The sequence below is a fragment of the Mycteria americana genome, chromosome 1 (genome assembly GCF_035582795.1).
Source record: "Mycteria americana isolate JAX WOST 10 ecotype Jacksonville Zoo and Gardens chromosome 1, USCA_MyAme_1.0, whole genome shotgun sequence".
NCBI classification, from domain to species: Eukaryota; Metazoa; Chordata; class Aves; order Ciconiiformes; family Ciconiidae; genus Mycteria; species Mycteria americana.
In genome coordinates this window covers 113,052,571-113,073,651 of record NC_134365.1, presented here as the reverse complement: position 1 = coordinate 113,073,651, position 21,081 = coordinate 113,052,571, and the positions used below count along the sequence as shown (strand labels likewise).

The 21,081-nt window shown below is 35.4% G+C and overlaps 1 protein-coding gene across 1 annotated transcript in view; it reads left to right on the top strand.

The window, feature by feature from the left end:
- The window catches only part of TMPRSS15 (transmembrane serine protease 15), a 57,924-nt gene that overhangs the window by 14,185 nt on the left and 22,658 nt on the right, over positions 1 to 21,081 (top strand). The window contains exons 10-17 of the mRNA XM_075491846.1: positions 4,945 to 5,053; positions 7,789 to 7,898; positions 9,925 to 10,062; positions 11,338 to 11,487; positions 13,863 to 13,965; positions 14,450 to 14,600; positions 15,789 to 15,930; positions 20,742 to 20,831. Of these exons, the coding sequence (XP_075347961.1) occupies positions 4,945 to 5,053; positions 7,789 to 7,898; positions 9,925 to 10,062; positions 11,338 to 11,487; positions 13,863 to 13,965; positions 14,450 to 14,600; positions 15,789 to 15,930; positions 20,742 to 20,831 (993 nt within the window). The remainder of the gene's footprint in view (positions 1 to 4,944; positions 5,054 to 7,788; positions 7,899 to 9,924; positions 10,063 to 11,337; positions 11,488 to 13,862; positions 13,966 to 14,449; positions 14,601 to 15,788; positions 15,931 to 20,741; positions 20,832 to 21,081) is intronic.

Here is a 21,081-nt window from a genome sequence, read left to right as displayed (position 1 = left end):
TCTGACACAAATATTTGAGTTGTTGGCACCACAGCGAGAGCTGCAAGATGATGATGTGAAAATGTGGGCAACCAGCTCTAGGTGGCCCTCCTTGAGCAGGGGGTTGGACCAGATGACCTCCAGCGGTCCCTTCCAACCTCAACCATTCTGTGATTCTGTGAAAATCTTACAATCCTGAAACCTGATTGGTTTTTAACGGAAAAAGTTTATCTCCTTCAGCGCCAGTGAGTTTGCTTGCCTTTATCTGACTGCCTAGTTTCCTTGAGCACCCTTTTGTGCAGAGCAGCCACTGCTCCATGTAGCAGTGAACACTCTGAAATTGTACCGAGGAGTGTGACTACGCTGCTGCTTACCAAAGTGCACGTGCAGCGTTTTGGTGGGGAGGCATGTGTGTTAATGTTACCTGCATTGCTCTTCACAGTCTCAGCTCTCAGTTAAAAGTCTGTAAAGTTTTCTTGCAAAGAGAACTTTGCAAATGTTTTAAGAGAAGTTGGAGCAATAAACTCCCTGAGAGTTTTGTTTGGTTGGTTTTTAAATCTAGAAACTGGTGCTAGAAATCTGGAAAGCTTATTTCCTTTCTGCTGTGAGAACAGCCTTCTAAGCTTTCCTGAGAACAACAGTGGGGGCAGTCTGGACTGAGCTTTCAGAAACATGTAAAATGCTGGGCTCTGGTTTAAAAACAAACAAGCAAGTAAAAGACCAATTTTTTTAAAAGAATCTGCAAGCCTGATTCTGAAGGCTGGTGACATGCTGAAGTGGAATTTTCTTCAGAAAACAAAGGTGAATTGCAGACCTGCCCATTACCTGCATTTTTCTGAGTGCTGCCAACTCAGTAGGGAGACTTAGCTGAATTTTTTTGGGAAAATATCCATCAAAATACTTCAGTAGAATATCCACTGAAACACACCTAAATGTCTATTTAGAATAACATGATCTGCATCCAGCTAGATCATAACAATGGTGGCTCTGATCAGGTCCATCTACAGTTAAGGAAATCAGAAGGTCCTGAAGTGGCCTCAGCTAGACCTTTGTTCCACTGCAAACGTTAAGGTAGCACAACCCCAAAGAGTTATTCAGTCATTGATTTCTACCATCATACTGTTGTTTTGAGACATGGATTTTGTTTAGGGCATTTGTTTATTTTATTTTATTTTATTTTAGATATAGCTACATAAAAATTTCATATCCTTATAGTGAAAAATTAGTATTATACATCTCATAAAAATGAATGGGTTTTAGTTACTATGAATGATTAGGTCTTAGTTTACAAGTATTGCTCACATTTTATGAAAGATATTACAGTCAGACCTGTTATATAGGACATAATTTAGTTGACATTCATACATTGGTAGATACAGGCAAAAATAAGCTCACCTACTTGCAGTCAAAGCTATGTAGACATGACTCAGCTGTGGCCTGGAAGCTATACAGTGGTTTAAGTTATGAATTGTGCTTGAGCAGAGTTTTTCAGATGAGGCATAGCCTCTTATGCACATGGCTTTTAGATCTGATTTGCATCTCTCCCTGAATCTCCACCAAATATAAGTTATGAATACCCTGCTCCTTTGTAACTGAGGGTATTATTTCTTAACCAGCATTTTAACAGTCACTAAAGAATATGCACAACTGAGCTGAAAATTTCAGGAATGTGCATACAAGTAAAAATATACAGAATGTCCACTTCAGGGAGCTGGAAGATTTGCCTCTGTTCATCTTCACTGACGCCTGGTGTTTCCAAGCAATTCATTCAGTTACCATTAGTTTAGCAGTTTCAGCTCATAACCTTACAGAAATACAATTCTGGCTGGAGGACAAATTGTTGCTCCATGACTCTTATGTTACATTTTCAGTCTTAAAATTTTCCATCCAAAAACTCAGAGCTTTTCTAAATGTATATATTTAGGTTTCTTAGCAGACTTTGCAAAACCAGTGGAATGAGTGGTAATAAGCTGTATGCACGTTTGGGATACCTGCCAATTTTTCTACCGCTTTGATTTTTCACTTATGTCCCATCCCTGGAGTAACTTAATACAGTCATATAAAAGCTAAAATTATCTAGATTTTTCAGAAGTATTTCAGAGTTTCACAATGAGATTTACAGCCAATTCATAATTACAGCTACAAGTGCTCTTGCACATGACTGAGTTGCTGTCCTTTAAACAACTTGGTTTGTTTTTTCATCTTGATTATTATTCCCTCTAGTACTTCTGATTTTAGAATATGTTAGTGGTTTTAAAATATAGGATACAAGGGTGAATTTTAATAGCCTTTTCCTGCATTAGACAGAATTCAGTAAAATCTCAGATTCTCAGCAGAGATTCAGGCAACTGAACGCCTTCATTTTTTTGGTTTTATTGATTAAAATTATCTTGAAAGGTTTCTTTCTGCAATGCAGTGCAGTGCAGTAACAAAAGGCATTGCAAAAGTGCAGTTAGCAATTTCAATGAAAGGGTCTCTAGAGAAATGTGAAAGTCTGAACAGCATCTATTAATAATGGCTGGCATTGCGGAAAAGCAGCCATGTAGCACATAAGTGTAAGGAAAGGGAGACTGGAGGCTGATCCCAGGAGGTGTTTCTCTCTGCAGACTCTCTTTGCCGTTATTATATGTCTAGGCTAACATTTTGTGATTACCTACCTCACAGCATCACTACAGTGCTGAGAAAGATTAATCGCATGTAAGCCAGGAAGTAATGTACTGCCCTTGGCAGAGAAAGATCCTGTCAAGTGAAATATGTGGGCTTGATCTGACCAGTTTGGGAAGCTTCTCCCTGCAATTCAAGGATAACAGGATTAAGCCCTCCTAATGTGCCCTGCATGCAACATAAGTAAATAGAAATGGACAACAAGGTGCATGTTGGGGAAGCAGTGAAATTGGTTCCTATAAAAGATATCTCCTGTCTCATTAGGAGAACAACTGAGGCTTTTCTGAGGGCTCCGGGAGGAGGCACAAATGTAATGACTTCTGTGACCCTGCCCGCCTCTGACCACAGCTGCCTGCTCCCTGCAACGAGGAAGCACTGGGAGGTTCTTCAGGGAAACAGGACCAGTCCCAGCGATCTTCCTGCTCATTCCTGACTTACTAAGCACTGACTATTGCTAGGCTGTGGATGAGCAGCCTAAGGACTTTTGCCTAAGTCTTTCTGTCCTGCTTCAAGTTACTCACTGTCTCTTAAGAGAAAAGAAGAAACAAATAAAAGGAAACAAAAGCAGAAATTAATTGTTGACAAGAGCAAACTTTTGTAATTATTTGTATTAGAACAGTATGCTAGATCTCTTTTTGTTACTGTCAGTGCTATAAACTCCTTTTTAGATCAGGACGTGTCTTGCTAACCACTTGTTAGCCGTACCACTTTTTTGCACCTTCATTAATAACAAGCTGGGCACTTTCCTTCTTCTCACACTGATTTTATTCTTCTCAATTGGAAATGGTTGTAAATATTAGCCCATTGGTAAGGACAGGAAACACATGAATTAAAATGGACAGAAAAAGTACTTCTGTATCAATACCCAGCTCTAAAACTGTAGCCTATTCTGATAAAAAGGTTATATAGAAGAGTAACGCTCTCTTTCATGGACCTTTTTTCTCTACGTATTTAAAATCATATGTGTTCTGTTTTCCTCTCAAAGGCCATGAAGATTGCAAAAGGGAATATGTTTCTATTTCAGCTCATACGTTAGACATATCATAGTTAGTGAAGTTCATTCTGCAGTCTTTATTAACAGTGCATGCCTGAGCCTGACTAAAACAAAGCTTAATTTTTATGTTGTGTTTGCTACAGTGCTAGTCAGAAAGAATTTTACACTTATAAAATGAACAGACAAGGAGCCCCAATTTATCATTTTATATATCATTTCCCAGAGGAGGACTACGCTCAATAAAATTTCCATTTAATTTTCAATATGATTGATTATTCATAATTTGGACAGTCATTATAGGTAGGATTTCATTTCTGATGTTAATGAAAAGCTCTATGTAATTTCTGATTATCTGCCTCAAATTGATGAACGTGTCCTTACCTCTCCAGATAATCATGTATGGCACTGATTTTATCCTTATTTGAAAGCAGCGATGCTTTTTGAAAAACTGAAGAAAAACTTTCATCAGATAGATTCCTAACATAATGTTCGAGGGATGCAGCAAAAGCTTCAACAGTGCTTCAGTGTCTGCTGAAATAAAATAACTCTACATGAATTAGCATTTCCAATCTTGCTGAGGCTTAAAATACATTTTTTAAAAATAACTGATTTTTAAAATTAAGAACATGCATAGAATGGAATAGCAGCACCAAGGAAACAAAACTAATAAAAGCTTTTTGAAAAAATATATGATGATGGATGACATTTAGCTCAGATGAACGAATTCGATAGCTGGCAGGAAACTTGGGATATCCACTTATCTCTTTGAGTACTTAGTAATATATAAGGCGAGAAATTAGGAAACTCATAAAAGTAGAGAGAGCAATAGTCAACCATATCCTTTCTTGCTTTTATTCATGATATCAAATGGTGTCTGGTAGTGCAAACACAGTTTCCTGATTTAAAGTAGCTGTACATAAGAACTGTTAAGGCAAGATCCTGTTTCCTTACAAATGTATAAAATAAAATGAAGAGAGCTGGATTAGTTGAATCCAACTGTTGGATTTTAATTATTTGGATTGGTTTGGATTGGTTTGGACTAGTTTGGATTAGTTGGATTGTCTCTAATTTAAAAGTGAATTATCTGTACTGCTTTTCTTCTCATTTAGTACTTTGAGATCAAATAGTCATAGGAATTAGAAGTGGGAGTAAGTTGGTAGTGTGTTTTACTTCGTCTTCCCATTGTTGCTTACAAAGCATTTCCAAGGTCATCCATGTAAACCAATATCTAAGATCACCCTCATTTTGGCTCTGATTCTGTTTTTCAAATGGCATTTTGACAAATGTTCTTCATTATATCTTTACAGCTGCAGTTTGTGATGGAAAATTTATGTTGACTGAATCCTCTGGGTTTTTTCACTCTATGAATTATCCAAAACCATATGATGCAAATATCATTTGCCAATGGATTATACTGTAAGTCATTTTCAAATCATTTTCTACCTAACATTTTTTGATTATGAGGTGATATTGCTTCCTGCACATCAACCTTATGCCATTTGTTTGTATTCCAGCATGGAATACCCCAGCATGGAAAATATGTAATAGCATTTTCTCCTTTGTATTTATGTAACTTCTCTTTAAAAACTTGCATGCCTAAAACCCATAACTATATCAATAATTTTCCCACTTGTAAAAATTCTTAGGTATGAATTTTGAGAAATCTTGTGTATTATATGGAATACAGGAACATATTTGTAAGCCCAAAATAAATCACATAAAATAATTGCAAGATATTTGTGTCAAAGTATTACAATAAATACTAGTCTTTAGGTAATGGTTTTATATGATATAACTGTTACTAACAGATGGAATTTTCAAGAATTTCCTTGTCTTTTATGGGTACACATTTCATCTGGGAGTTAACAGCACCTGTGCTCCTAAGTCATTTAGGAATATGTTTTAAAAGTGCATGAGTATCATTTGACATAATAGCACCAAATGCCTTTTAAGCCCTAAGCACAAGAATTTGAATTTGTTTAATCAAGGATATATACCTACAGGGAGGGACAGCTATTTGACTTTGACACTCTACCACTTCATAGGCCAGCGAGGAAAAAAGATAGCCATAGTATGTGATAAATCTCATCCTAAAGTACACATCTAAAATAAGTTAGATGATTGCAAGTTGGAAGCTCCTAAAAATCCTTACAATGACTGCCAATTCAGAAGTTACTGCTCTGAAAGGCAGTAATTCTTATTATGGCTTTGTAATAATGGCCATTCTTCGATTCTGAGAAGTATTAATTTGGTAGAAGAGTTTCAAAGGAGATTAAGGAAATGCCTGTAAAATTGGGTAAGGTTTGGACTTCTCATTCCCAAGGCTCCTTTGAAAGTGTTAGTCTTTGAGTTTGTTCAGGAGTTTCATCTTCACCTTGACACTTCAGGAAAAAGTCATGGTTTTCCTTCTTTTTAGTACATTTGTTCCTTCTTATCTTCAGAAATACTATTCACCAATAATTACTGACTACACCTGCGTTTAAAATATTGGTGTGTCACAGGAAAAGCACAAGATTGTGTCGTCCAGAATATAAGCCTGACTTGTTCCTCAGTTCAAGGTGTTGCAGAATTTAAGCACAGTAAATAATGTCTCAAGTGCACTACTTCCTTCTAAGCTGTTAATTTTGCTTCAAACGCTGCTATAGCTGCAAGAAGCATTGTATTAGGTAGATATCTATACCAGGTATGTAGCTAACAAAAGCTTAATTTTGGAGAGAATAGTGAGTAATTGCAAATAATATAGTACAGGTGCTGCAGATTGGTATAATTACAGATTGATCAATGATGAAAACAACCATCTGGTTTTATTTTCAAGTTATCTGCTTTAAAAAAATCTGGCAACACTGACAGTAAAGGCCTGAAAAATTCAATGTGGTACTCAAATTTTGTTTCCCTTTCAAGCAGAATTATTTCCATGAGGGAACCTTTTGGGTTTTTAGTAACCAATAAGAGACATTTTGTCATATTGTTTTTATTATCCCTATAAAAATGTGTTAAAAGTCACCCTATAATACATCCGAGATTTGATTTCTCTTCTGCTTTTCTTTGTCTAGAAAGATTTCCCCATTACCTTTAGGAAAAGCTTTTATATTTTCACCCCATTTAACTCCTTCTCAAATAAAGATGTAATATCTTCTCCTTTTAAAAGTAAGATCAGTATGCTCAATATTTCCCTGAAAGATTAGCTTCCTGAAAGATTATCTTTCAACTCTATGTTTTACTCTTTTCAAACCAAGGATATTTTTTTCCTATGGAGAAATATATAACAACAACAAAGCAAATGCAAATATTCAAATATTTACTTCACGCTTCTCTACTATTCAGTACTGACAAGCACCAGCAGATTGCTGTTGAAAAGGTATCTTCATTGGGTCTCAATTCCAGAAAACAACAAATAGTGGTATAGGAAGCTAAGCTGATTGTGATAGTAGAGTTTTACAATTTGGACTACCATATATGTTTAGTGGAAAGGCAATGGGAGAACTACTTAAATATAGATTACTGAAAGAACATAACTGCAGCAAAATAAAACCCAGCATTTTTTACACTTCAGTTAAAGTGACTTTTGTTATCAAACTTACTAGGTGATGGTTAGGTTTGATAACATGTTCCGAAACAGTGGGTTTGAGATCCTCAAATCTTCATGCAAATCCTGTTTTTGTTATAAGAGATATTATTTTGGACTTTCAGGAAACAGATTTTGATATCTTGCTATTGATATTGATACCATGATACCATTCCTCTGACTTTAGGAAGTCTACCTGAGCAGTGAAATGTTATCTACCAGTAAAATATATTAAAAAGTAATTGTAAATTAATGAGATGCAGAGAAAAAAAAACCACAAAAAACTCTTCAGCTGAATATCACATTCTAGAGTTTAGAAGATTCAGTTGCTAAAATATACTTAACTCCAGTAAGTAAAGGAGTACTTGTACTGTTAGAAAAGGTTTATGCTCTATTCCTTTGGTAATTTTACAAACTAGAAGTTAGCCAAATAGGTCATCTCAATTAATAATCTTGATTAATGTAATTTCACATTGTTTCTGAACTTAACTTCAATCAAGCATGCAATGAATTTACTACAGTAAAAAAAAAGATTACTAGAACATGACTTTCAGTTTTGAGGTTTATTTTTCTCTTGTTACCTTAGAGTGCCTCAGGGGTTATCCATTAAACTGAACTTCACTTCTTTTGATACACAACAATACACAGACAATTTAAATATTTTTGAAGGTATAGGACAAAACAAGATTTTAAGAGGTAAGGTTATTTTTCAGCTAATATTACTTTTCCATTAATAAAATTTAAGTGGTAAAATAAGCATTTTGAAGTGAAAAAAAATGCATCTGTATGTTTAAATGGAAGAATGCATCTGTGTAAAGTTACCCTGTCAGACAATTGATCTCAATATACATATCTACTCTTATGAAGTGACCAGATAAATGCTTACTTAATATATTAAGAAATCTCTAAATTTTTTAAGATATTATTTGAACGATCTTGATAACTTGACCAGAGCCATGATCTTGTGGGGTCTGTGTTTAATTGGAAATATGTTGTCAGAAGATCCTGTAACATCACATGCAGTAACATAAAATGAAAGCATCAAAGCAGAAACTGTTGGGAGAAGTACTATGATACGCCCTGAAATTCATTACAAGCATGGTATTGCTTTCCTCAGACCTTGAAATATTGATGATACCTTATCTCTGTCTCTATATTCTATTCTGGAAAACTGGGATTTTGCCTATTTTTCACAAGATTCAGTCTATCCAGCTGAATTCCATCAGAGGTGGAATACATACACTTGAAGATAAATACATAGAGATAAGTCAGAAAGATATATTATTATTTGTCCTTATTTTTGGAAGCAGGGAGAGAATGGGAATGAGAAATAATAAAAGGCTCATAAAATAAAGAATGGAGAAATTCTACCCTTTTAGTACTGCTTTGGATTTGACCCCCCTTCGGAATTTCAATTTAGATGTGAAAGATTGCTTCAATAATATTCTTTGCAGCAACCATTAACTTGCATGGTTTTAAGTACTGTGGTGGGGATGACCAGTGATACCACAAATACAATGTTAAAGCTGTCCTTCAGTGGTTGCCTCAAACTTTGCAGTTTTAGGGGTAGAATTCCAGGTATTGGAAATAACAAATGTAGAGGAACGAAGGGCTACAAGACATTTCCAGATTAAGACTCTCCATTCAAGTAAGTAAAAGAAGCTGAGAAGGAGGAACGAAAATAATGCACATATAATTAAAAGTGTGAAAGATTATGCCCATTGTCTTTCCTTAATAATTTGGTATTGTTTCAAATATATAGTACTACAAGTAGGTAAATAGCTCCTCCTCAGAAAAGCAAAGTCTCTCTATCTGTGCAAAATTGGGCAAGGACTTCAGAAAAGAAAGAGCCGAGGCAAAAACTTTCACAGAACAGTGAGGAATTCAGGATTTCTTTATCAGATCCTGAATACAGTCACAAGTCTAACTGTTGTTGCCTGGCATCATATCAGCTTTAGATGGAGGAGCAACTATTTTATTGTATGATGACTTGTATCAATCCTTTCATTTCATACATATGGAATTTATATGAGTGAATCTAAACTAATTTCGAATTTAAAGTCAAAATTTAGATACATTGTACCATAGAATCATAGAACTGCCCAGGTTGGAAGGGACCTTGAAAGATCCTCTGGTCCAACCTTTCCTGGAAAAGGGAGCCTAGATGAGATTATCTAGTATCCTGTCCAATCGCTTCTTGGAATATTGCAATTGTTCCTGTGCTATATGCTTTCATGCATACATCACAAAATGAAATTCCTATGTAATTTCACAGTTTCCTTACTCTTTGAATATCTGTAAGTGTATGTACTAATTATTAAAGTGTGAGAGTAAGTATATATAACAAAAATATGTAATCAGTACTGTGATTCTAGAGTTTCAGAGTGCATATCTGTAAATTTTGAGAAGATTTACAGCATAATAAGCAAAGATATGAAGATTATAGTGTTGCATATGTGTGCTGTAAGAGACGTTTCTCCACTAGCTGATATCCATATTGATGTATGTGAGGGACGGGATATGCAGAATACTTACATGGCAGCCAAACAGCTAAACGCCTTCAGGGTTTTGAAGCTAGTGTAGGCAGAATCACAGTACAAGAGGGAAAGCATTCTTTAAGACTCAAAAAGCTAATCCACTGTATTTCTGTGACAGCACTGGGGATTTTAATGCTCATGGGATTATTTTCTCTCTGACTATATTGTTCTTTATTTGTTCTCAGCTTCTCTGTCAGGGACTAATCCTGAGACGATTTACATTTTTTCTCATGAGGCTACAGCACAGTTTATATCCGATTATTCTGAAAATTACAATGGTTTTAATGCAACGTACACAACATTTAATGCAAATGAACTAAACAGTAAGTGTTCTTTTTGTGTGTGTGTGTGTGTGTGTGTGTTTGTTATCCTGAATGTTTGGTGAAACCGTATTTTCAGTTTGACAAAATGGAGATGAAAAGGGAAGCGGTATTTTCTGGCTTTGGTCTACCAACTAGATCCACTTTGAGAAATGTCATACTATTTTAAAGATTAAATCATTGCTTTCAATAAGACTGTCCATAGGTTTACAAGCCTGTATCTAGCAGTAGGGTGACACCTAACAAAGTTAATCTGTTTAAATAAGAGTAAAACTCTGGCCATATCTCCATGAGATTCTTCTCAGCCAGTTTGTTCACTAATGAAGACTGTTGAATCACTGACGCTAATCATTATTCTGTGGTTGCCTGACAGTACCTGTTCTCCAGAGTTTCTGATGTCGTAACTCATTGCCACAAGCAGTAGTCCCAAATGGTAAAACTAACATTCAGGAAAATACCTGCTTCAGTAAATAGGCACTGGAAAAATTCCAGATGCAGTAAATCTACAGTGACAACAAAATGCAGCAATATGATTCATGCATTGGTGTTCTTCAGTAGTCGGGGAAAAAATTTAGATGCAGATTGGACAAGTGAAGGCTTCTTCAGCTGCTAAATTTTGAGCAGGATGTGAATAGGGGGTGTGACTGAGAAGGGATATGCTGCAGGAAGCATCCAGAGTGCCAGCAAACTTTTGTCACATGGAACGCCTTGCTGGGGGCTGACCTACACTTCAAGGCAGCATGAGAAGACACCGAGCAACATGTCATGGGAAGAAAAATGAAGCTGTTGCAGCAAATATATGAGAGAAAAGAAGGAGCAAAGCAGAAGGACAAGGAAAGGGGCATCCCTAGTGCATGGAGCACAGCACTTACCTTCTGAGCGTTCAGCTCTGGTGCTGAGCTGTTTCAGCTGGAGCAATCCAGGTCTTGGCAAAGAAAAGAGGAAAAGAGCTGGGTTAGCCCTTGGTGTTAGCTATGCAAGGGGTCCTCTCTCATTCCCCCATAACATTACCGGTGAAAGATCAAAAAAAAAGGTCAATGAATGAGTGCAAGAGCATGCAGGGCCACCTTCAGTGATAGTGTTTTGTTAACAACTACAAATGACACATTTATTTGAGTAATCATGTTGCATTGCACAGAAGAGGAAATCGAGTCACCATGGGCTTCAGTTTTCAAACATATTTTAAAATTTACATTGTTTGTCACTTATTCTTATGTAATTCTCAGAAAATACTTAATGTTTCTGTCATTTTTATTTACTAGAGGTTCTTATTCGCAGATTATGAGAAAGTCAATTGCACTTTTGAAGACGGCTTTTGTTACTGGATACAGGATTTAGATGATGATTCAGACTGGGAGAGAGTTCAGGGCCCTACCTTTCCCTTTATGAGTGGTCCTGATTTTGATCATACATTTGGCAACATGTCAGGTAAGATCAAATACAAGTTGCTTGCAGATTAAATGAAAAGCTTGATTTAGCTTATGTTATACCACTGTACAATGGATTCTTCATAATCGTATTATTGGGATGTAATTTTATTCTGCCATAAAAATGAGTCAGGGCTACCAGACAAAACATTTTATGCTACTGATTGCCATCTTGTGGAAATATACCAAAACTAAAAGAAGAAATAAAGGAATATATAAAGTGATTAAAGTGTGAGGTATTGAAAAGTTTCAATGCTATTAATATGCCAAAGTGCCTTATCTGAGAAAGGAATTTCTATAATGCAACAGTGTTATAGGTCAAATAACTGCATGTTTACCTTAAGGAAAAAAACAAGTATAGTTACATTTTAGGGAAATCACTTCTATTTCATCCCTCTCTGCTGGTGACATCCTCATGGTTGTCACAGAATAATTTTGATTTAACATAAAGTTCACCTGCAGGGTACACAGGGCATCTGTGTTCCCAGTTAGAATCACACACCACACTAGTTTTCAACATGTGCAAAACACACAAACACTCCAGCAACTACTATAGCAAAACAACTTAATTGGAAGAGTGATCATATCAAATGTGGGTTTTAATTAAAAAGACAATACTGATAGGAATCAGATTTTGAATGTGTATCATGAATGCTTATCCCAGAATTAGACCCCAAAAGTTTTTTTCTGCTTCAACAGGAAAACCAAACAATCTCTTTCTCAGCTGATTTGTCAGTCCAGCTAAAACTAATAAACATAATTTGAATTTTGCAATGGTTATATGTATTCTATGCAAGACTTATACAGAACTTATTCAGTGACAAATAACTGGAAAAATTGAAAATTGTTCTGGAAGAAGTTACTCCCAGGAAAAGAAAAATATTATTCAGCACGTTATTGGATAGCAATTATTCACCTCTCTCTGAGTAAATGCACATTTTCTAAACAATCTTCAGAACACTGTTTTATCTTCCCACTTGGCTCCTAGAATACAAATCAGATGAAAGAACATAAAATTCGTTTAATAAAACACTTGACAATGATTCCTAGTTCTCTTGAAAATACTACTTTATTTTAGGTTCTCTGTGTTTCACTGTGCTAGATCTAAGCTGACATATGTTATGTTGCTATATGTAATGTTGCTATTACACTGAATATTAAAATTTCTACGACCTGCGTTTGAAGTAAAAATGTGAGCTGCACATTAATATCTAGCTATTACATACATTCAGTGAGACAGTGTATTTTTGTTTTGCTGCTCTTGAAAAGCGAAGGACTTAATACATACTCAACAACTGATTCTGAATGCTCAGAGAATCGATGAAACAAAGACAGAGAACTGTCACTTTGACTATATGAAGACCTTTTCTGAAAAAGAATGCTATGCTCATTTTCTTAAAGCTAGACACCATGTGTATTTTAATGCACGCTTTCTAAGTCAACACAGGAAATGAAAGGCCTGATTCAGATTTCAGACTAATTCTCAGGTACTTCAACCTCCCACAAGAAAAAGCTAGTTAATCTAGAAGGATAAATAACAGAATATAGTATATATAATTTACATTATATAATTATATTTATATTTATTTGTAGATTCTATGAGTATAATATTTGCATATAGATGTATTAGAAAGATAGATAGGTAGATAGATAGCTAGATACATAGATAGAATAAAATCTAAGATTACAGCCATGATTTTAATAAAGCAAGAATCTTATTTTAGGACTTCTAACTCTGCCTAATTTTGCTTTTCTTGTGACAAATCACAATGCTTCCGTACCCTGGCCTCACATTATATTTCCATATGGCAGCAAGAAATGCAAATTCCCAGCCGCAAGGAATTAACTCAGAAAAAGCTAAAAACCCAGTTTCCCCAAATAATATATTTTTCTTGTTTATAATGTTTCACCTTGCTATAAAATATTCATCATTCTCTCACCCCCCTCAACATGCAACCCATATTTCCCATTATTATGTGGATAAAAATTATAAAAATGTCAGGAAATTATTCTGCAAAATCACAAGCAATGTCAAACAGGAAGACTTTTTTATAAACTAAGTAGAAATCGTTCAGGTGAATCGCTGCTTTCATTAAATAAAAGGCAGATCTCCCACTGACTTCAAAAGGACTAGTTTCCCATTTCATGTCTAGTTCTGAGGACTGTGTGACAAGCTTAAAAGCTCATTTTAATATGTCATTGACTGATGAATATAACTTGGGATAATCATTCATATTTTTTGTGTCAGGAAACTTCCAAGTCATGCAACACTATCTGTGCTTGATATTATTGATATTATTTTTAATGTAAAAACTGTCATTTAAAGAAAAAAATCAGTAATTCTGTACTGACTAAAATGTGCTCTTTATCTTGCAGGATTTTATATTTCAACACCCATAGGACCTGGATTCGGAGAGGAGAGAGTCCGGATTCAGAGTCTGCCTTTGGTCTCTTCAGATTCATCTTGTCTAAGCTTTTGGTATTCTTACATAATTCCTAAACATATGCTTTGTTTAAGAATAAAACCAAATAGCTTTCTTTCATATATAATATTAATCCAAGTCAGTGTGCCAGCAATACAAGCCTGCTTCTGTTTGGATTTCCATGATCAGTCTCAACTCCAGGCCTGAAACTTTGACTCCTTTATAGGTTTGATTCTTGCAGTTAGCTTTAATGTATTTTCTTTTTCACCCTGCATCCAATCTTCATTTTTATACAGAAAAGATATTAAGAATCCCTGAAATACTTTTTGTCATGAAGCTTAACTAAGCCTCTGCAGAAAATGTAGCAAAGTACCAAGTAAAATGTCCAGGTGTAATCTAAACATACGACTCATTTTATTTCCATGCTCACTGCAAATTAGTCCTAATTCCACAAAACCATTTATGAAATAAAAAGCTTGATATTTTTTCATGAGATTTCACTTTTTTCTAATAATACGAAAATTGCTCTTCCCCCTCTAGGTATTTCATGTACAGTACTAATGTTTACCTTTTAAGAGTTAGCATAAGTAATGAGCATGGTTTGGAAAAGATAATTTTCCAGAAAGAAGGAAACTATGGAAACAACTGGAATTATGGACAAGTAACTTTAAATGAAACATCTGATTTTAAGGTTTGTTAAACTGCTAGTTCTTTTTAAAATTTATTTTAGCTAAATTGACAACAGTTTTCTGCCAAATGAACCCAATGATCCACAGCTCCAAAGACAGTATCTAGGACTATTTACTAATGTATGCCATCAAGTAAATGTTAGCATGCAGAAGACTGGAGTCCCCATTTGAATTGTCATCTCCCCCCTGCCCTACTCTGGAATTTAAAGTATTATTATTGTAGAAAACAGAAAACCTTAACATTGTCATGGGACAGTCAATGAGAAGAGAGCTTTCCACAAAACAAGGGTGTTCAAAGCCTATCAAAATCTGATGTGAAGTGTAAAATCTCGACAGTGAGTGTGATATGAAGCACTTAGCCATGAGAAGATTTAAATTAAGTAACTTCAGATTCTGAAGCAGTATTTTCACTAATTTCAGAATAATTCACTGAAAGTGTGTTCCAGACGGAAATGTATTTGGCGCCACATGGTTAACAACCTACCTGACTTATCTGTAAACAAAAGGAGGAGACTTATGCTGGACAATTCCTTCAGCAATGCTCTGTTGAAAACAATTTCATTTTATAGGTATTTGGGATGGCTTGTCCTGTTATAGTAGTTTTGATTGGTGCAAAAGCACTGCCAGAAAGATGCATTTACCATCTAAGGAAGTAAATGCATCTGTGACCTGGTTGCATCAGATTTCCAGCAAATGTGTGGTTTATGATCTCAGGAAGAGTGCTATACCCAGCTGTATTTCACCAGCACAAATTCCTTGGTAGCAGGATTACTTTAAATATGTGGATATTAAAGCACAATAACAAACAAATGAGATAAATTTCAGTTTTTCATGGAGATATGCCATTGGATCAGAAGAAGTTTGGACTGATGAGTGATACAGAATTTGTGTTTCAAAAATTATATGTATTTATATATAAAAAGTAGTTATTAAATAGTTTTAAATCATGTTTATCATTTATACAAAGAAGTTCCTGCATTCCTTAGAATGATCCACTCAGTTTGCATAGTGCTATTTTGTTTTGCGAGGAATCCTGTCTCATCCCTGATGCCCTCCTCTGAGTGTAGCACCAGTGTAGACCACAGTGGAAATAAGAGCTTTCAAGAAAGAAGACAGAATGGTTCAGCATAGGTAGCTGAAAAATTTTTCATTAAATTATAAAATTCTAATTTCTTTTTCATGAACTTCAGGTTATTTTTGACGCCTTTAAAAAGCGTGGTCCCAGTGATATTGCCTTGGATGACATTAGCCTGACAAAGGGAAAGTGTAATGAAAGTATTTATGTGGAGCCAACTGTGATTCCAACTGTTACTACTGTCCCTTCAGTTCCCAGTAAGTAAACACTAAATTACAGTTGATTGCCATTTCCTATTACTCTATTTCTGTGTGAGTGATTCAGAATTTTCAACCTTCAGTTTTATAAAAATCTCTCTTCAACATTATAAAATTATCTTCAGGATAACATACTAGGGATCAGGTTCCCTGCCTGTGGCTCCATCAATAGCAACAGAACTGGTAGATTCACAGCTTAAACTATCAGTACAGTATCTTCCAAAACTTGAAGAGCGGAGGATAATGAAAGAATTCAGAATTTGTCTCTAAAAAGCTTTAATTAGTAAAGCTTCCAGGAAGCCACTGAAGGGGAAGGAGGAAGAAAGAGAAGGACGATTATAATCTCTTTATTTGAAATTACAAGCAATGTAGCAGAGGAATAAGAGAATGAGCAAAGTCAAATAATAATATCACTAGAGGTCTCAATACTAAAAATTCACCAAGCTCTGAGAACACATGCACACTGAAAACTCCCATATTTAGGGGAATGAATCTATAATAGTGCCAGAATGGTTTAAGAATGGAGCACGATCTATGTGAGTGTCTAATACCCAAAATTGAGGTATTATCTGGAACAAGGATCACAATGAATGAGTTCTTTCCAACATGCATTTAGCCGTATTGTTATTCCTACTATATCTGATTACATTAAAAAGGAAAAAGAAAGCAATATTTGCTTTGAAAAAAAATTAAATAGGGAAACAGAAAGGACAGAAGGACGGTTAACAGTTCTGGTTTTGGAGGAAATGAGTGGACAAAAAAAAAAAAAACAAAGGACTCTTTCCCTTCCCTGATCTAATGAGAGGTTTCAATATCTGCATAAATTATGGAATGTGTCAAAACCTAAGCCTGATTTCTTCAATTTTACCTTTGCTAACTCTACTCCTTGTGGTAAGGCAGGAGTGATGGACAGGTGCTTGCTCTAGTAATAATGGATGGGGCTTTTTTCCTGCTTGATGGGGCCTCATCTCATTTCATCTCACTGTCTTCTTGGCACGTCTTCTGAATCCCAGGTTCAGTAGGAAACTGGAGGAGGATTGGTTTTGTTTGCACATTTTTGCCATCTTCTCTAAGTCAAGTAGAAGTTAATGAAACATGAAACGTCTCTGCCTATAGCGCATATGCACTTCTCCAGACAGGTTGTACAGCTTAACCCAGACCCATCATATTGCAGAGTCTTTTAGAGAAAAGCACAGAGATTTAAGCTTCCTCAAAACATTTCAGTTTCACAGAGCTGCTTAGAAGAATCTCACTTAAGAAAACATGAAAAAATACCTGTAGCCATCATTATAAATCTGGAAAATGTATATAAAACAATGAAGAAAGATTGCATATGATGTTAACCAGGTCCATGCGCATTCAAAGCAAAAACTGCTACAAATATGAATAGAGCTTGTGGAAAAAAATCATTAAAATATCTGATAGGGCTTTGTAATTTATTGTGAAAGAGGCATTAACTTTTTGGAAAAAAAAGAGATTTCTACGAAAGACCTATTCACAGATGGCTTCAAATCATTAAAACAAACCATGAGTATGTTCCAGGACTGCCTCCTATTAGATTTACTGTCACTTACAAAGCACAGCTAGTTGCTCTCTTGACAGCATATAGTAAATAAAAATGGTCTAAAATTAAAATAATAGAAAAGGACTGTGTGCATTGTATTCATGTTGAGCACTGTGTACTAATATTGTCATTCTGTCAAATCTATCACCTCTAAATCTACTGCATCTACTGCAGGACAGGTAAGAAAACAAAACCTCCTAAATATGAGACCAAATTTCAGTTTTAGAGATCCATCCTGAGACACAGGGATGTAACATTCAACAAGATGTCTCTGTCAGCAAAATTAAATTTTAGTAACACTAGTAATTTCAGTTATAATTTACCAAAGTGAGTTTTGGAATTTGGTTGCAGTTTTCATTAAAGTAATACTGTGGAGCGATGCTGATATCTGCCACTTCCAGCCATCTTTCAGGTGCTGTGCGTAAACACACCTCACAAGTTAGCGTCAGTCTAATGATTAGTGGTAGGACAACCCTGTGGTAAATAGTAGCTGAATGCTGCTGTCAAAACACCAAAGAAATCTCATTCAAACTATAGATCTCTACCCAAAATATGGTGATAAAGTTTTAACATTCAAAAAAAGGAAGTGGTCATGTAGCATATAACTCCTTATGAAACAGACTAGAGAGGGTCCATACTGTCCTTCAATACAATACAAAAGCACAGTCTAAGCTGTTGCTGGGGAAAAACTAACTTGTTTGCATACCTTTGTTGAGGCATGCTACATATACGCTATCTGTAACCCGCTGAAAAAAGGTGAAGGTTATCAATCATCTTCAAAGAAGTATGAAATTACTTTGATGGATGTGGTGCAAGCTTGCTACCACTAATGGTTTCACTACAAATATCATGTCTATAAACAAGAGATGAAAGAATTTGATCTGAGCCAATTTCTTTTGCTAGACCTAGAGTTTCAGTAAGAGGCACTGGCATCATTCACAGTGCCACAAAAGCTCATTGAAAAGTCAAAAAAAATTTTTGGTTGTGGGATAGGGAAGCTGGATTTGCTTTTGTCTTTTGCATGAGACTGTCAGTTTACACTTTCATCTAAAGCAAAGATTGCTTTCATCTTCATATTAATTTATAACCTGCCTTTTAACACAAACAACAGTGTGGAAATTACAGTGTAGATTCCACACTTAAGATGTATCAATATAAATTAAAGTTTTGGCCAAAGCACAGAGGAATTTTTTTATTAATAGGTCATACATCATTTTCTACAGTGTTGAGAAAATCGCCTATTATGCTCAATGAAAGGACCAAGATTATTGGTGCTGATTGCTATTTGGTTCTCTAACAAGTGACAGCTATACAAATAACTCCATCTAAATTTGTGTTTAAAGATCACTGGAAATTTTTAAAACATTTTTTCCAGACATGAGTAACATCAATTACTTCTATCGTTTTTCCATGCAAGAGAAAGAAGATCATTACTAATGTGTCTTACAGGTAGTCAACACCAGATCAGACTTCATCATAAGTTGCCCCTGTTCTGCTATTAAGAAAGTTCTTTTTAGTCTGCTCATATCATCAAATGATACTGGCTAAGAATCATATATTCTTCATGCAATAGTTCATTACAATAGTTGTGTGTCTGTTTGTACATGCAGTAATGTTCCATAAAAAAGCCAATGTAATCTTTGTTATTAATGGTATTTACAGAAAGTAATCCTCATTGTGAGCCATATGGCTGAAACATAATATACTTGTTAGTCAGTGTGTGATTGTTAACAGTTCCTTTTCCTTTCACAGAGTTCGGCTTTTCTTGCCAGGAGTGATTTGGTGAAATAGAAAGTCCTGTAAGATGGCTGTCATGAGAAAGTTCAAATCTTTCTTGTATTTAGTGGAGCTTCCTCCCAGTGGGATTCAATGGGCAAACTGTAGATTATGCTGTCCCCAACCAAGTGCTCAGAGTATGCAATACTGACAGACATAATGAAATGCAAAATTTGAGCCATAAGGGGGGTGTGTGTGTGGGGAGTGTTAAAGTTTAGCCAAAGTCTGAAAGTTAAAAAAATCAATTTTAATTCAAAGAATAAAACAACAAAACAATATAAAAAAGGTAGATTTCTTCTATCTTAACTTCTATTTCCTGAAGCAGGTGGAGGAGCACTGTTTATTTTTGAATAAAGTAATTGCAAACAACGGAAGTGGGAAAACACCAAAGTTCATTCTGATGGTACAGCTGAAATGAAACTAAATAATATTTCTCAATATGAAGTAAAGTTTTGGAATATGAAGCTGATATATTTTGGATGTAAAACACCATCTAAACTACATATTGAAAGAGACTATTGAATATATAAAGTACAGTTAGCTATGTCTGTGTGTGAGTGCGTGTATGTGTGTATATACATATTACAATATTTGCTTTTAAATAAATTTTATTCATTTTTATATATAAGTGCATATACATGTTTATGATAAAGACCTTTCTTTTTGGAGCAGTTGTTCCAAGGAAAAAGCAACTGGCTACTTTTACCATATACGAGGTTTAACTGTAAAAGTTTTTAGGGTCCTGATGAAATCAAAATAACAGTATAAGGGGTTTTTTGCTATAAAGTTTATTTGCTAGATGACAAAATAGGCTTTATACTTGAGTATCTCTGCTAATGCTGCAAGAAGATCAATCAGATAATAAGCAAGGCATACAAGCTCAGTGCATAAATAGGTTATATTTGGGGGGTGGGGCTTTCCTCTCTTTGACATTTTCTAGCTTTTGTATTAATGTACTAGTAAATTATACAGTTGACTGTATCACATTATTTTCTTCATATTTTCTGTCATGTGCACAGCTTGCAGACCAATAATCAACAAATGAAGGACAGACTTGTGTCCTTCCCCTAACTACAGGGGGAAGAGTTCTCATAGCACCATCATGAATACAGTTGTGCACCTGGGCACTAGCACTTCACAAACAGCAATATATGAACTATAGCTGTAGATAACACTATGGCATCGATTGTATGTGTCAGCAGGTCTGACTTAGACACTGTAACTAATAAGGGCAGAGAATTTCTTACACACCTTGTTTCCTCAATGCTCTGTGTCCTTACCGGAGTGTTGGCTTCTCACAACTCATTGTTCAAGCTTTATACCAATGGCACCATAACTGAACCCTTACAGTGATGAAGTTAGCTTGAATATCCTCTTCATAAAATTCCTTTTTCCAAATTATCTTTGTTACAACGGATTGTAAAAGTAAGACAATGGGTTAATTATGTTTTTGAAATGTTTTCTTTTTCAGCTGACTGTGGAGGGCCAGTTGAACTCTGGGAGCCAAACAGTACCTTCAGCTCTGAAAACTTTCCAAACAATTACCCTAATCAAGCTTTTTGTAAGTCATTCTTCTCCAAGTCTTCAGGAAAAGTTTAACCATATAAAAGTAGAGATACTAAATCTGCTTTCCCAAGTCAGATACTGTCAAGCATAAAAGATCTAAGCTATATACAAGTGGGATCTTTTAACTGAAGTCTATATGGCACTTAGAAGCCATGGAATCATGTGCCAGTTGATTAAAAAGTGATGAAGACAAGCATAATCCTTTGGAATGGGTTCAGACAGGCCAATTCCATCATGCCTATTAT